We start from the raw sequence: 12,202 nt of genomic DNA, 5'->3' as shown, positions 1-12,202 counted from the left end.
GCGCCCGTAATTGGAAAATGAATTCTGGCAACGAGATTCGATTATACGGTCTCATATTACTTCGATTAAATTTTGAGGATACCGATTCCGGTCAGTGGGACGCCGGATTCAGCTCCCTTGGATCAATTAGCCGCGATTCGTGGAGATCAAAAATGCAAGAGAAAGACGAGAATTCGCCAAAGTTTGTGAACTTTGACTGACGTTCCTTTCGAATCGATGTCTCTGCTGCGGTACTCGAATGTAGGAGGTACGATTCGTAAATTTTTGGAACATTAATCCGCTTTATGAGTCACAAGACTCCAATCAGGACAAGCCAAAATGGATCACCTAGTTCGTTCACAAGACTTTCCTTGTTCAGACATCCTTTCCAAATATAGTTTGAAAATAGTGCACAACACATGATATCTACTAATTAGAAAAAAGTGTTTTCCGTCAGACAATAATACTTTTTTCAACTTGACTGCTCGAAAATGTAACCTCATTATTAGACTTTTTCGAACAAACAACTAAAATATCTGATAAAGGGGGGATGGTGATAGTGCAAGGAAGTATATTCGAGAGCAGAAAGCTGGTGTGTGGTCACCGATGTAGTAATCGGTGATAAAATCAAGTCAAGTCAATGGTTCAAGTCAGTCAATGCTCAAGTCAATGCTCAAGTCAATGGTTCAGTCAATGCCCAAGTCAATGGTTCAGCTCAATGGTTCAATTCAATGCTCAAGTCAATACTCAATCCAATGGTTCAGCCCAATAGTTCACCCAATGCTCAAGTGTTCTAAATGAATGTTTTTTGTTTGCTTTCCTTTTATTAGGAATGTCTAATCCTCTGCAACAAAGAGGATAAGATTTTATATTTTTTTTACTTTCATTTTATCAATCCCCTTATCTTTTAATTGAATGTATCCACACACAACTTTAAGTCCATTCCAATCCATTTCCCGCCCATTTTGATGTATATAAAAGAAAACCTTTTTATAATAAAGAACGACAAAAACCAGAGGAGGCTGTTAATAGACTTCACGGCAGCCGCCGCGATAGGGTTTCCGGCAGTTGTCGTGACAGACATCCTTTCCAAATATAGTTTGAAAATAGTGCACAACACATGATATCTACTAATTAGAAAAAAGTGTTTTCCGTCAGACAATAATACTTTTTTCTACTTGACTGCTCGAAAATGTAACCTCATTATTAAACTTTTTCGAACAAACAACCAAAATATCTGATAAAGGGGGGGGGGGGATGGTGATAGTGCAAGGAAGTATATTCGAGAGCAGGAAGTTGGTGGTTTGAGCTAATGGTATTTTAGCAACCGATATCGATAGAGGTCCGGGGTATATCACATTTTGCGCACTCTATTATTTAGAACGCACACCCGCTCGAATCACGGTATAATTGCCTCAATTAGTTTATTGATGTAAGTAAACCCGTAAAAAGATCAGAAATGTTCACATAACCATAGACAATAAATCACTTCTTCAAAGCTTTGTAGTAATGACGTTTGCTCCAACAACATCTTTGCTGACGTCTTTCGGAATTTTCACAGCACAAAATTTCTTCGCATTCCTATACACTTCTGTAAGAAAGTTAGAACCTTTCAACTTTATCACAATCAGGTTACAGTTCTTACTTTTCAGCGCCCTTCCATACTCAGAAACACAGCTCATCATGATGATCGAATCAATAGCTGGATACACTGTGAAGCCACTCTGGATTATACACGATGGGAAACTAATTTCCAAGTCTGCAAATGGGGCGTAGATCATGAAGAAGACTGGACAGAACAGAATGATTGTTGGCGCAGTGATCTGTAACACGTATACTGGTTTTCTGACAGAGCAAAAACCGACGAACCTGAATCACGAGAGCCCTGAAAAATTGCTTATGAAGACGTCGACTCTGAGCAGAAAGAAGGGATAGTTTAATACGCATTCCTTCGTACATAATTTGCCCACAAATCAATATGATGGAGTACTGTATTGTGGAGATCAATGTCATTAGAGAGAGCCCATAGACATTCCTCCAGCGGATGCTATTACCTTCATAGGCAATCAGGCCAAGCACAGGGATATCTGTGATGTTCCTCTCGTAACGAAGAAGTATCTCCCCACCAAGGTATTCTCTTCCGAAGTCATCCATCGCAAAGAAATGCCCAACTGCAAATGCCCATAGGACTCCGAAGAATGAGTAATAGGACACCCAAATCAAGTAGTACCATCCATGGAAATATTTGATCTTCGGAGTATCAAAAAGTGCCCAGTACCGATAAATGAATTGAATTGCCAGCTGGCAAATTGTTGCAGAGTATAGTCCTGTGTAGATTCCCATCATCCATTCCATTGTGAAATTTGAAAGACCCAATGGGCGGGAGAAACTAAAGTAGATCAAACTCGCATTGTAGGTGTGCAGGAACTGCAATTTAAAAACATAATCATTAGGGTGGTCAATTTTTTAGCGCTGGCGAGAGTTTGATCTTCAATCTAGAAATCTAATCTGAAAACTCACCAAGTTTCTGTAACTCTTGGTCTGAGTATTTCGGATGCCCTATTACGGAAGTTTTGATTTTCTCAGGTTCCATAATCTATCAAAATTTTGGGGTGAGAAATAACATGTAAATAATAAAAATGCATTTTCGTTTCACTTTTCCCCGGACACATCTCACGAAAAATATGCAACTCACCGTGTGAAAAAGATACTCGAATGTGGCGAAAATGAATCCAAGCACTTGGAAGTTCACGAGCAAGTACTTATATGATCCGAATTGTCGACTGATGTGACACAATGTCAGGAATACCAGAATGAAGCCGAAGAATGCATTGGAGAAGAATCCCACGTTACCCATGAAGATAGAGAATTTTATGTAAGGGAGGTATACCTTACCAAACATGGTTAAACAAAATGTAAAATATGTCAACTTATTCAAATACTAAACTTTTTGATCTGGTAATGTTTAAATATATACCCTGCTTTTAAACACAAGTTTCTTATTGAAAACAGTGATCGCCCGATATTCTATGTTTCTTGGCCAAAAGTGACGAATTTATGAATGAACAACTGCTAGGCTATCATTAAATAGTAATATGGTATTTCAAATATGTGTGTGTGTTTAAAAATTGTTGTCTTGTTTATTGAAAGTTCAACACATACTTCAGGAAGACAATTCAAATATAGCTCAGCAGTTTTAGACAAAGATCTCATTCTCAAAAAAAAAGTTTGTTTAACATTTTTGATCGTTCTTCGACTAGAGTAGTGGAAGAGACTAACAAGGATTTTAATACTTTTGAAAAAATTTTGCAAAGACTGGAACAGTTTATTTAAAAATCCGATTCTAAGAAAGGGACTACGGTAACTTATGGGGTTATTCAAGTAATGTCGCAAAATGTCGCACAATGTGTTTCAATGCATTTCACGACATTTCTCGGCATTATTGAATAACCCCATTAGATGCGTGCCGTCCCTCTTGGGAGAGGAGTTTGAGGAGTGCACGTTGGGAGGGAAAGTTCATGCGGAAAGTAGCTTGAAGATAGTAACACGGATTTGATTGATTTTAAAAGTAACTTGATAGCAATTCGATAATCCGAGACAATGTACAAAATTATGGCGATATCTATTGATGGGTAGATTGCGAATGCGCTGAACAGGATCCCGGTGGGAAAACTGAATTTGAGATTGAAAACTGGCAGGTAGATTATGATGATCATTGGGAAGAATAGGAGAATTGTCGGGACTACGATCTGGAAACAAAAAAATTATTTTGAAATTTAGCTGGAGATTGACAAACCTGGAGAATCAACGCCTTGAAGAACTGAGTATGCAGTCGTTTACTTGTCTCCGACAGCATTGAAATTTTCTCTTTCATGCCAACGCTCATTTTTCTGCCACAAAAGCAAATAATTGAGTATTGAAGTCCAATAATCATTGTCATCTCAATTGTACATGCCAAGTTCCTCCAGCGGATTGCTCCTCTCTCAGTGTAAATTACGAATGTAAAACTTGGAATCGCCGACAATTTCCATCCGTAGTGATCATAAACCCCATTCTCAAAGTAGTTCAGCGTGAAGTTATCATTCTCCAAGAAATAATGAATTCCAATGGACCATGTGGCACCTATTCCAAAGCTGTAGATAAGCCACGCCGACATCATCCAACCTTCGAACCATATCAACTTTGGAGCGCTGAAAAAGTCGGCGGGTGTCAATGAACTTGGAAGCCATGGCTTACTCAAAAAGCGCCCAGTATCTGTACAAAAACTGAACGGATATGAAACAAATTGTTGATCCGTATATCCCACAGAAGAACACCAATCCGATTTTCATGATTTCGTTTGAAACTAGCGACAGGTGGGGTTCTGTGAAGAAGACGAAACCAGAGTTGTAGCTGTGAATCATCTGAACTTATAGATGTTGGAAATCAGGTCCCCTCAATGCAGCTTACCGGATGAATCATATACTCAGATGCGGAGAATAAGAAACCAAGAAATGAGAATACAATCAATAAATTCCGATAAGAACCAAAATCCCGTTTCACAAAACAAACTGTTAAACAGACGAACAACATTCCTAGAATAGTTGTTGATAGAAAACCAACTTTTGATATAAGCTTTGTTAGCTCATCCATCCGAATGTACTCCATATCCCCCAAAGTTCTTGGCAATATTTGGTTTATATAGAGTTGAATAACGAAAGGCGAACTGCACTGCAATAATTGCCAAAATTACTATATAAAAACTGGCATATAGTAGGATTGCAAATTGAAAAAAGTATGGATATTCTTGAATCAAAGAGTTCAAGCTGAAATATACGAATCCTGCATTGAAACTGTGTGCAAATGGTCGCGCAATCAAATCCCATGCTGAGAAAACGATTCCAACAGAAGCAAATACTAAGACCATTAGTTTATATGTTCCAGTGATTTTTTTGATGCGGAACGCAGTGAGATACAGAAATACCGAATTGCAAATTAACGAAGAAACAAACCCAAATTGTGAAAACTGGTAGGAAATTTCGTGGGAGAGATGCATATTGTGCATTTTTTGAAACGATTTTGTAGCATTTTCTTGCAAAGTTTTTTTTTAAACATACTTGCAAGTCTCTCGATTCTCTAGAGTTTCTTAGTTCTTCATTAATCACGTGGGGCGAGACATTTTAAAAAATAGTTCAATTTTTTTTTGTTATTGTGTCTGTTACCATGAACTGGCAAATTGTTACTACAACTCAAAGCAATAGACTTGTACGGTTGGCTTGCTGTCTGGGCAGGAGACAAATCCTAAATACTTCGTTATGGAATTTCGAAAATACAAATTTTAAATGAGGAGCCCATTAAAAAATACATTTAACAGGAAGATCGGAAGTCTGGTTTTTCGATTCTCATTTTTAAAGTTTTCATTTTTTGTTCCAAATTTCGCAACATTTTCCGTTGTCGGTTTTTCATAGTTTTCGCTTTTTCGAGGTTTTGCCAAAAAATGTTTCGTTTTTGGTTTCAAGAAAAAAAACAACTTTTGTTTCAGCAACAGCCTTGGCTGTGAGACTTAAGTGCCAAAATTGAAGGGTCTTTCGATGATTCAGACATGTCAGACTATCAAAAATGACAAATTTTTCCCATTATTTATTGTATTGTTGAAATCAGAGCCGAGACGTTTTTCGTACTCGAGTATAATTTCCGGTACGGAACTGCCCACCGAAATTATTATACAAAACAATCAAACATCAGCATTTAGTCACAATATGCATCTCTCCCACGAAATTTCCTACCAGTTTTCACAATTTGGGTTTGTTTCTTCGTTAATTTGCAATTCGGTATTTCTGTATCTCACTGCGTTCCGCATCAAAAAAATCACTGGAACATATAAACTAATGGTCTTAGTATTTGCTTCTGTTGGAATCGTTTTCTCAGCATGGGATTTGATTGCGCGACCATTTGCACACAGTTTCAATGCAGGATTCGTATATTTCAGCTTGAACTCTTTGATTCAAGAATATCCATACTTTTTTCAATTTGCAATCCTACTATATGCCAGTTTTTATATAGTAATTTTGGCAATTATTGCAGTGCAGTTCGCCTTTCGTTATTCAACTCTATATAAACCAAATATTGCCAAGAACTTTGGGGGATATGGAGTTATAGTTTGGATGCTTTACTGTATATTTTGTGGGCTTATTTATGGGGCTGCACTGGGCCATTTTGGGCATCCTGATGATTATTCTGATGATTACATGAGGTAAGGATAATCATGAAAGAGAAAATATAATCAAACATCCAATCTTTTCAGTGAACCGGTTCAAAAAATGTACAACTACAGTATTACTTCCTTGCCACGTTTCCCGATCATCCCTTACGTGAGTTGACTTTCAAAGAACAGCTTCGACTAAAAGTAGGCATCTCGCGAAGGCCTTGCCCGAATGGAATGTCTCGCTGAAAATAGTAGTCCAAGTTTTCAGGCGGCAGATGGATCTGTGAGATGGAACAATATCTACTTTCTAATTATTGGAGTGTTCATCATAAACATACAATATGTTATAATACTTTATTTCGGTGTCCGCATGCGTACAATCCTTAAGAACGAGCTCCAACAACAATCAATTGTGAATCAAAAACTTCAAAAGCAATTCTTTAAAGCTCTTGTAGTACAAACTGTTGTTCCAACATTATTTTTTGTACTGCCAATTGCTCCTATTCTAATTGCCCCGTTATTTGAACCACTAATCACAATTAAGATGAACCTACCATCTGGGTGGGTGTATGTCATTGTGAGTATGTTCCCACCTGTTGATACAATTGCTTTCATGATTATTGTAAAGGAATACAGAACAGCTTTAAAAGGTAATACGAGGCATATAGAACGCTTGAAAAGCTTTCTTCTTTCAGATTTATTCAATGTGATTTTTTGGAACAAATTTAATGCAGTTAGCGATGTGTCAACAAGGACTTCCCGAACAACATAACTTAAATAATATTAGATGGAATATTGTCAAAACTTAAATAAATATTATTAATTTCTACTTATTAAACCTGGTCTCGGTCAATTATGATTTCACCCGTGGTCTCTTAAAAATGAGTTAAATCTTGTAAAACCCAAAAAAAAAACGAAAGAATGGGAAATTTATTTTGGGTGAATTACTCGGCAAAACGGCCTAACTTCATAGCATACTCTTGCAACTTCTTAACCACAATTAGGCATTTTAGCTTTTAAGCAAACTTCTGCAGATTTTCAGACGACTTTTGCAATTTCTTAGCAGATGTAAAGCTAAATTTCGCTCACAATCCCGTTGGTTTTCGCAACTTCTTACCAGCTTTTTACAAAGTTATATAAATGTTTTTATTAAGTTGCAGGAGTTTGCTATGAAGTTACGACGTTTTGCCGAGATATCAAAGAACTTGTGATGTCGAAATTAAGCCAGTAATTAGTAAATTTTGAATAATTACCACAGTTTCCTCAAACAAAAATGGCCTATGTTCCATATAGCGTAAACAATTATGGCCCCTTCGTCCAACACATCAGTATAGAGATGTATAAACAGACGTATTATTATTTCCCAGAACCAGGAACCAGCTAATCTAGACGAGCATATACAGAATGTATCGTGGCCGGAAATTGAATACTGTGTGTTCATTGAAAACAAAAGCTATCGATTCTTCGGCAGTAATGGTGAAAACATTCCACGTCAGAGAATCGACTATCTCCCAAATGCAGTACATTCGGATGGATGAGCTAACAAAGCTTATATCAAAAGTTGGTTTTCTATCAACAACTATTCTAGGAATGTTGTTCGTCTGTTTAACAGTTTGTTTTGTGAAACGGGATTTTGGTTCTTATCGGAATTTATTGATTGTATTCTCATTTCTTGGTTTCTTATTCTCCGCATCTGAGTATATGATTCATCCGGTAAGCTGCATTGAGGGGACCTGATTTCCAACATCTATAAGTTCAGATGATTCACAGCTACAACTCTGGTTTCGTCTTCTTCACAGAACCCCACCTATCGCTAGTTTCAAACGAAATCATGAAAATCGGATTGGTGTTCTTCTGTGGGATATACGGATCAACAATTTGTTTCATATCCGTTCAGTTTTTGTACAGATACTGGGCGCTTTTTGAGTAAGCCATGGCTTCCAAGTTCATTGACACCCGCCGACTTTTTCAGCGCTCCAAAGTTGATATGGTTCGAAGGTTGGATGATGTCGGCGTGGCTTATCTACAGCTTTGGAATAGGTGCCACATGGTCCATTGGAATTCATTATTTCTTGGAGAATGATAACTTCACGCTGAACTACTTTGAGAATGGGGTTTATGATCACTACGGATGGAAATTGTCGGCGATTCCAAGTTTTACATTCGTAATTTACACTGAGAGAGGAGCAATCCGCTGGAGGAACTTGGCATGTACAATTGAGATGACAATGATTATTGGACTTCAATACTCAATTATTTGCTTTTGTGGCAGAAAAATGAGCGTTGGCATGAAAGAGAAAATTTCAATGCTGTCGGAGACAAGTAAACGACTGCATACTCAGTTCTTCAAGGCGTTGATTCTCCAGGTTTGTCAATCTCCAGCTAAATTTCAAAATAATTTTTTTGTTTCCAGATCGTAGTCCCGACAATTCTCCTATTCTTCCCAATGATCATCATAATCTACCTGCCAGTTTTCAATCTCAAATTCAGTTTTCCCACCGGGATCCTGTTCAGCGCATTCGCAATCTACCCATCAATAGATATCGCCATAATTTTGTACATTGTCTCGGATTATCGAATTGCTATCAAGTTACTTTTAAAATCAATCAAATCCGTGTTACTATCTTCAAGCTACTTTCCGCATGAACTTTCCCTCCCAACGTGCACTCCTCAAACTCCTCTCCCAAGAGGGACGGCACGCATCTAATGGGGTTATTCAATAATGCCGAGAAATGTCGTGAAATGCATTGAAACACATTGTGCGACATTTTGCGACATTACTTGAATAACCCCATAAGTTACCGTAGTCCCTTTCTTAGAATCGGATTTTTAAATAAACTGTTCCAGTCTTTGCAAAATTTTTTCAAAAGTATTAAAATCCTTGTTAGTCTCTTCCACTACTCTAGTCGAAGAACGATCAAAAATGTTAAACAAACTTTTTTTTTGAGAATGAGATCTTTGTCTAAAACTGCTGAGCTATATTTGAATTGTCTTCCTGAAGTATGTGTTGAACTTTCAATAAACAAGACAACAATTTTTAAACACACACACATATTTGAAATACCATATTACTATTTAATGATAGCCTAGCAGTTGTTCATTCATAAATTCGTCACTTTTGGCCAAGAAACATAGAATATCGGGCGATCACTGTTTTCAATAAGAAACTTGTGTTTAAAAGCAGGGTATATATTTAAACATTACCAGATCAAAAAGTTTAGTATTTGAATAAGTTGACATATTTTACATTTTGTTTAACCATGTTTGGTAAGGTATACCTCCCTTACATAAAATTCTCTATCTTCATGGGTAACGTGGGATTCTTCTCCAATGCATTCTTCGGCTTCATTCTGGTATTCCTGACATTGTGTCACATCAGTCGACAATTCGGATCATATAAGTACTTGCTCGTGAACTTCCAAGTGCTTGGATTCATTTTCGCCACATTCGAGTATCTTTTTCACACGGTGAGTTGCATATTTTTCGTGAGATGTGTCCGGGGAAAAGTGAAACGAAAATGCATTTTTATTATTTACATGTTATTTCTCACCCCAAAATTTTGATAGATTATGGAACCTGAGAAAATCAAAACTTCCGTAATAGGGCATCCGAAATACTCAGACCAAGAGTTACAGAAACTTGGTGAGTTTTCAGATTAGATTTCTAGATTGAAGATCAAACTCTCGCCAGCGCTAAAAAATTGACCACCCTAATGATTATGTTTTTAAATTGCAGTTCCTGCACACCTACAATGCGAGTTTGATCTACTTTAGTTTCTCCCGCCCATTGGGTCTTTCAAATTTCACAATGGAATGGATGATGGGAATCTACACAGGACTATACTCTGCAACAATTTGCCAGCTGGCAATTCAATTCATTTATCGGTACTGGGCACTTTTTGATACTCCGAAGATCAAATATTTCCATGGATGGTACTACTTGATTTGGGTGTCCTATTACTGTACACATGACACACCGCCATCGGATGAATGTATCGGTGGAGTTGGGAAGGTTTTGCTAAAGGCACAAAAGGAATCTAGGTGGACAACTACGAACAACTTACATATATCAAATTTATCACACACGGGACTTGAGAAATATTCACCTGATAGACATCCATCAGTTCTTGTCGCATATACTCTATTGCGTATTCATCTGCTTCGTCCAGTTTATACAATCCGAGTGCCCATTCAAATCCGAACCAATACGAGTACACAATCGTAAGTAGAAAATACCAACCTTTGAAGAATCTGAGACCTTCTGAATGAAACACTGCAATGTATCGATAGACAAATTGCACGGCAAGAAGAGAAATTGTGATAGAGTATAGGGCAGTGTAGACTGCTAGCAGAACAGTCAGAGTTTCATTTGAAACATTCAGAGGACGATTGGTTGTGTAGAATACATAACCAGCATTAAAAGAATGAAGGACCTGAAAACAATGTCGTCGTTCGGTTTTCCACCAAGCTTACCGGATACATCACAAACTCAATACTCGCAAACGCAATTCCCATTGCTGCAAACAACACGATCAAGCGCTTGTAGGCGCCCAAATCTTTTCTTACATAGAAGATTGTGTGTAAGATAGAATCCAAGTTGAGCAATCGTTTGATCCACAAGAAACCAGTCGACCATTTTCTAAAATGACTGATTTTTGAGAATAACGAGAGTAGTAGTAATAATAACGAGACAATAACAAGAATACGATTCCAATACAAAATTCTCGGAAAATTAAAATTGTATATCATCGGACGTCACCTAGGAATGAAATGAGGTGAGTCAGTTCTGACAAGGAAATGAAGTTAAAGTTGACTCATAGTACAAAACGGTTGGGCTAAACTCTGCACACTTAAAATTTTCATATTTTTGAATAGTGTAAAATGTTGTTCCAGTTGAATAGACTTAGCGCGCAAATATTAAGAAATGGCGTGGTTGCTGCTTTTTTGCGTGTGGGATCAAAATAATTTTAATCTACGGAGTTGCAGGAATTTGTTGAATAGCTTAAAAATGTAGTGCTTACTGAGAAAATGTGTCGTTTTACCCAGATATGTTATTGATATATCATTATAGCAGTAAAGTGTCGTTTTTCAAAACTGTACTCAGTTTTTTATATATAGAACGAAAGGAGTTCTATGCGCTGTGGATCTGGGAGTCAGGTACACTGCCTGGTGGTGTTCCCACGGGGCTTTAAGTTTTACAAATGTTTATTGAATGTATCGTGAGCAGTACAATGTCACAAAATCTACCCAGGGTCTCTATCGAGGGCAGCCAAAAAGGGGTCCGCTGGCATGAAATCTTATGATCAGGAAAACCGAATCAAAACAAATACTTAATTTAAACCATTGATTATGTATATTAAACAGATTTTCACAAATACATTTAAGCCATATTGATCGGGCTCAAGTTTTAGACGTTTTCGAACTTGAAATTCTCAGAAAATCTGAAATGAAGAAGATAGAAACTTTTCAACCGATATCGGGGATACAAATTATGTTAAAACAAAAATTATTTACTTTCTTTCAAATATTAATATGTGATGACATTTGTAGCAACCCTGCTTGGTTTTGACATTCTCAGAAAATCTGAAAATTTCGATAAATGTTATTAAATTCCGACACATTTAAACTCACTTTTAAACACTCTCCGATAATCAGTAATCACAAACATAAGAATGAAAGCGTCAAAAGCTGGGTATAGCGTGAACCCTGATAAGAACACTCCTGTGGGAAGGCTCAGTTCCAAATCAAAATATGTTACTGAGATGGCAAAGACAATCGGCGAGAACAAGACAATTGTAGGTGTTGTTATCTGGAATGTACTTTCTTTTTTTTTCTCGGCAGTTGGCACAAGCTTATAATCTAGCAGTATATTTGATAATAATAACATTTATTAACATTTATCGAAATTAATAACATTTATCGAAATTTTCAGATTTTCTGAGAATGTCAAAACCAAGCAGGGTTGCTACAAATGTCGCTACATAAACATTTAATATTTCAAGGAATATAAAATTATTTCTATTGAACGTAAACTGTTTTT

At 37.0% G+C, this 12,202-nt stretch overlaps 5 protein-coding genes and 3 pseudogenes across 8 annotated transcripts; 3 read left to right on the top strand and 5 right to left on the bottom strand.

The window, feature by feature from the left end:
- Positions 1-1,472: 1,472 nt before the first annotated feature.
- Positions 1,473-2,836, bottom strand: str-8 (Seven TM Receptor; the record flags this gene model as incomplete). The annotated part of the gene is made up of 4 exons (NM_001322597.1): positions 1,473-1,570; positions 1,625-1,802; positions 1,849-2,406; positions 2,675-2,836. The coding sequence occupies 4 exons, from the start codon at positions 2,834-2,836 to the stop codon at positions 1,473-1,475; spliced, it is 996 nt and encodes a 331-aa protein (NP_001309460.1).
- A 457-nt stretch (positions 2,837-3,293) lies between these two features.
- On the bottom strand, positions 3,294-4,626 carry str-5 (Seven TM Receptor; the record flags this gene model as incomplete). The annotated part of the gene is made up of 4 exons (NM_074523.2): positions 3,294-3,728; positions 3,776-4,169; positions 4,216-4,382; positions 4,429-4,626. 4 exons carry the CDS (start codon positions 4,624-4,626, stop codon positions 3,435-3,437), a joined length of 1,053 nt encoding a protein of 350 aa, NP_506924.1. The 3' UTR covers positions 3,294-3,434.
- T23D5.16 lies at positions 4,625-5,014 on the bottom strand (annotated as a pseudogene). Its single transcript has one exon. A coding segment is annotated over exon 1 (390 nt).
- Positions 5,015-5,717: 703 nt separating this feature from the next.
- On the top strand, positions 5,718-6,935 carry str-43 (Seven TM Receptor; the record flags this gene model as incomplete). The annotated part of the gene is made up of 4 exons (NM_001322596.1): positions 5,718-6,211; positions 6,263-6,329; positions 6,432-6,813; positions 6,859-6,935. The coding sequence occupies 4 exons, from the start codon at positions 5,718-5,720 to the stop codon at positions 6,933-6,935; spliced, it is 1,020 nt and encodes a 339-aa protein (NP_001309462.1).
- A 701-nt stretch (positions 6,936-7,636) lies between these two features.
- On the top strand, positions 7,637-9,011 carry str-6 (Seven TM Receptor; the record flags this gene model as incomplete). Its single annotated transcript, NM_074521.2, has 4 exons — positions 7,637-7,876; positions 7,923-8,089; positions 8,136-8,529; positions 8,577-9,011. The coding sequence occupies 4 exons, from the start codon at positions 7,637-7,639 to the stop codon at positions 8,868-8,870; spliced, it is 1,095 nt and encodes a 364-aa protein (NP_506922.1). The 3' UTR covers positions 8,871-9,011.
- A 412-nt stretch (positions 9,012-9,423) lies between these two features.
- On the top strand, positions 9,424-10,387 carry T23D5.8 (Serpentine Receptor, class T; the record flags this gene model as incomplete). Its single annotated transcript, NM_074520.2, has 2 exons — positions 9,424-9,630; positions 9,899-10,387. The coding sequence occupies 2 exons, from the start codon at positions 9,424-9,426 to the stop codon at positions 10,385-10,387; spliced, it is 696 nt and encodes a 231-aa protein (NP_506921.2).
- On the bottom strand, positions 10,386-10,827 carry T23D5.13 (annotated as a pseudogene). The gene is made up of 2 exons: positions 10,636-10,827; positions 10,386-10,595 (listed from the first exon to the last, which is right to left on the bottom strand). Coding segments are annotated over exons 1-2 (402 nt in total).
- Positions 10,828-11,780: 953 nt separating this feature from the next.
- On the bottom strand, positions 11,781-11,989 carry T23D5.15 (annotated as a pseudogene). Its single transcript has one exon. A coding segment is annotated over exon 1 (209 nt).
- Between the last annotated feature and the right edge of the window lie 213 nt (positions 11,990-12,202).

This window comes from Caenorhabditis elegans, chromosome V, assembly GCF_000002985.6.
Source record: "Caenorhabditis elegans chromosome V".
Taxonomy (NCBI): Eukaryota; Metazoa; Nematoda; class Chromadorea; order Rhabditida; family Rhabditidae; genus Caenorhabditis; species Caenorhabditis elegans.
Note: the sequence above shows the minus strand (reverse complement) of the source record. Positions and strands in the feature narration are given on the sequence as shown.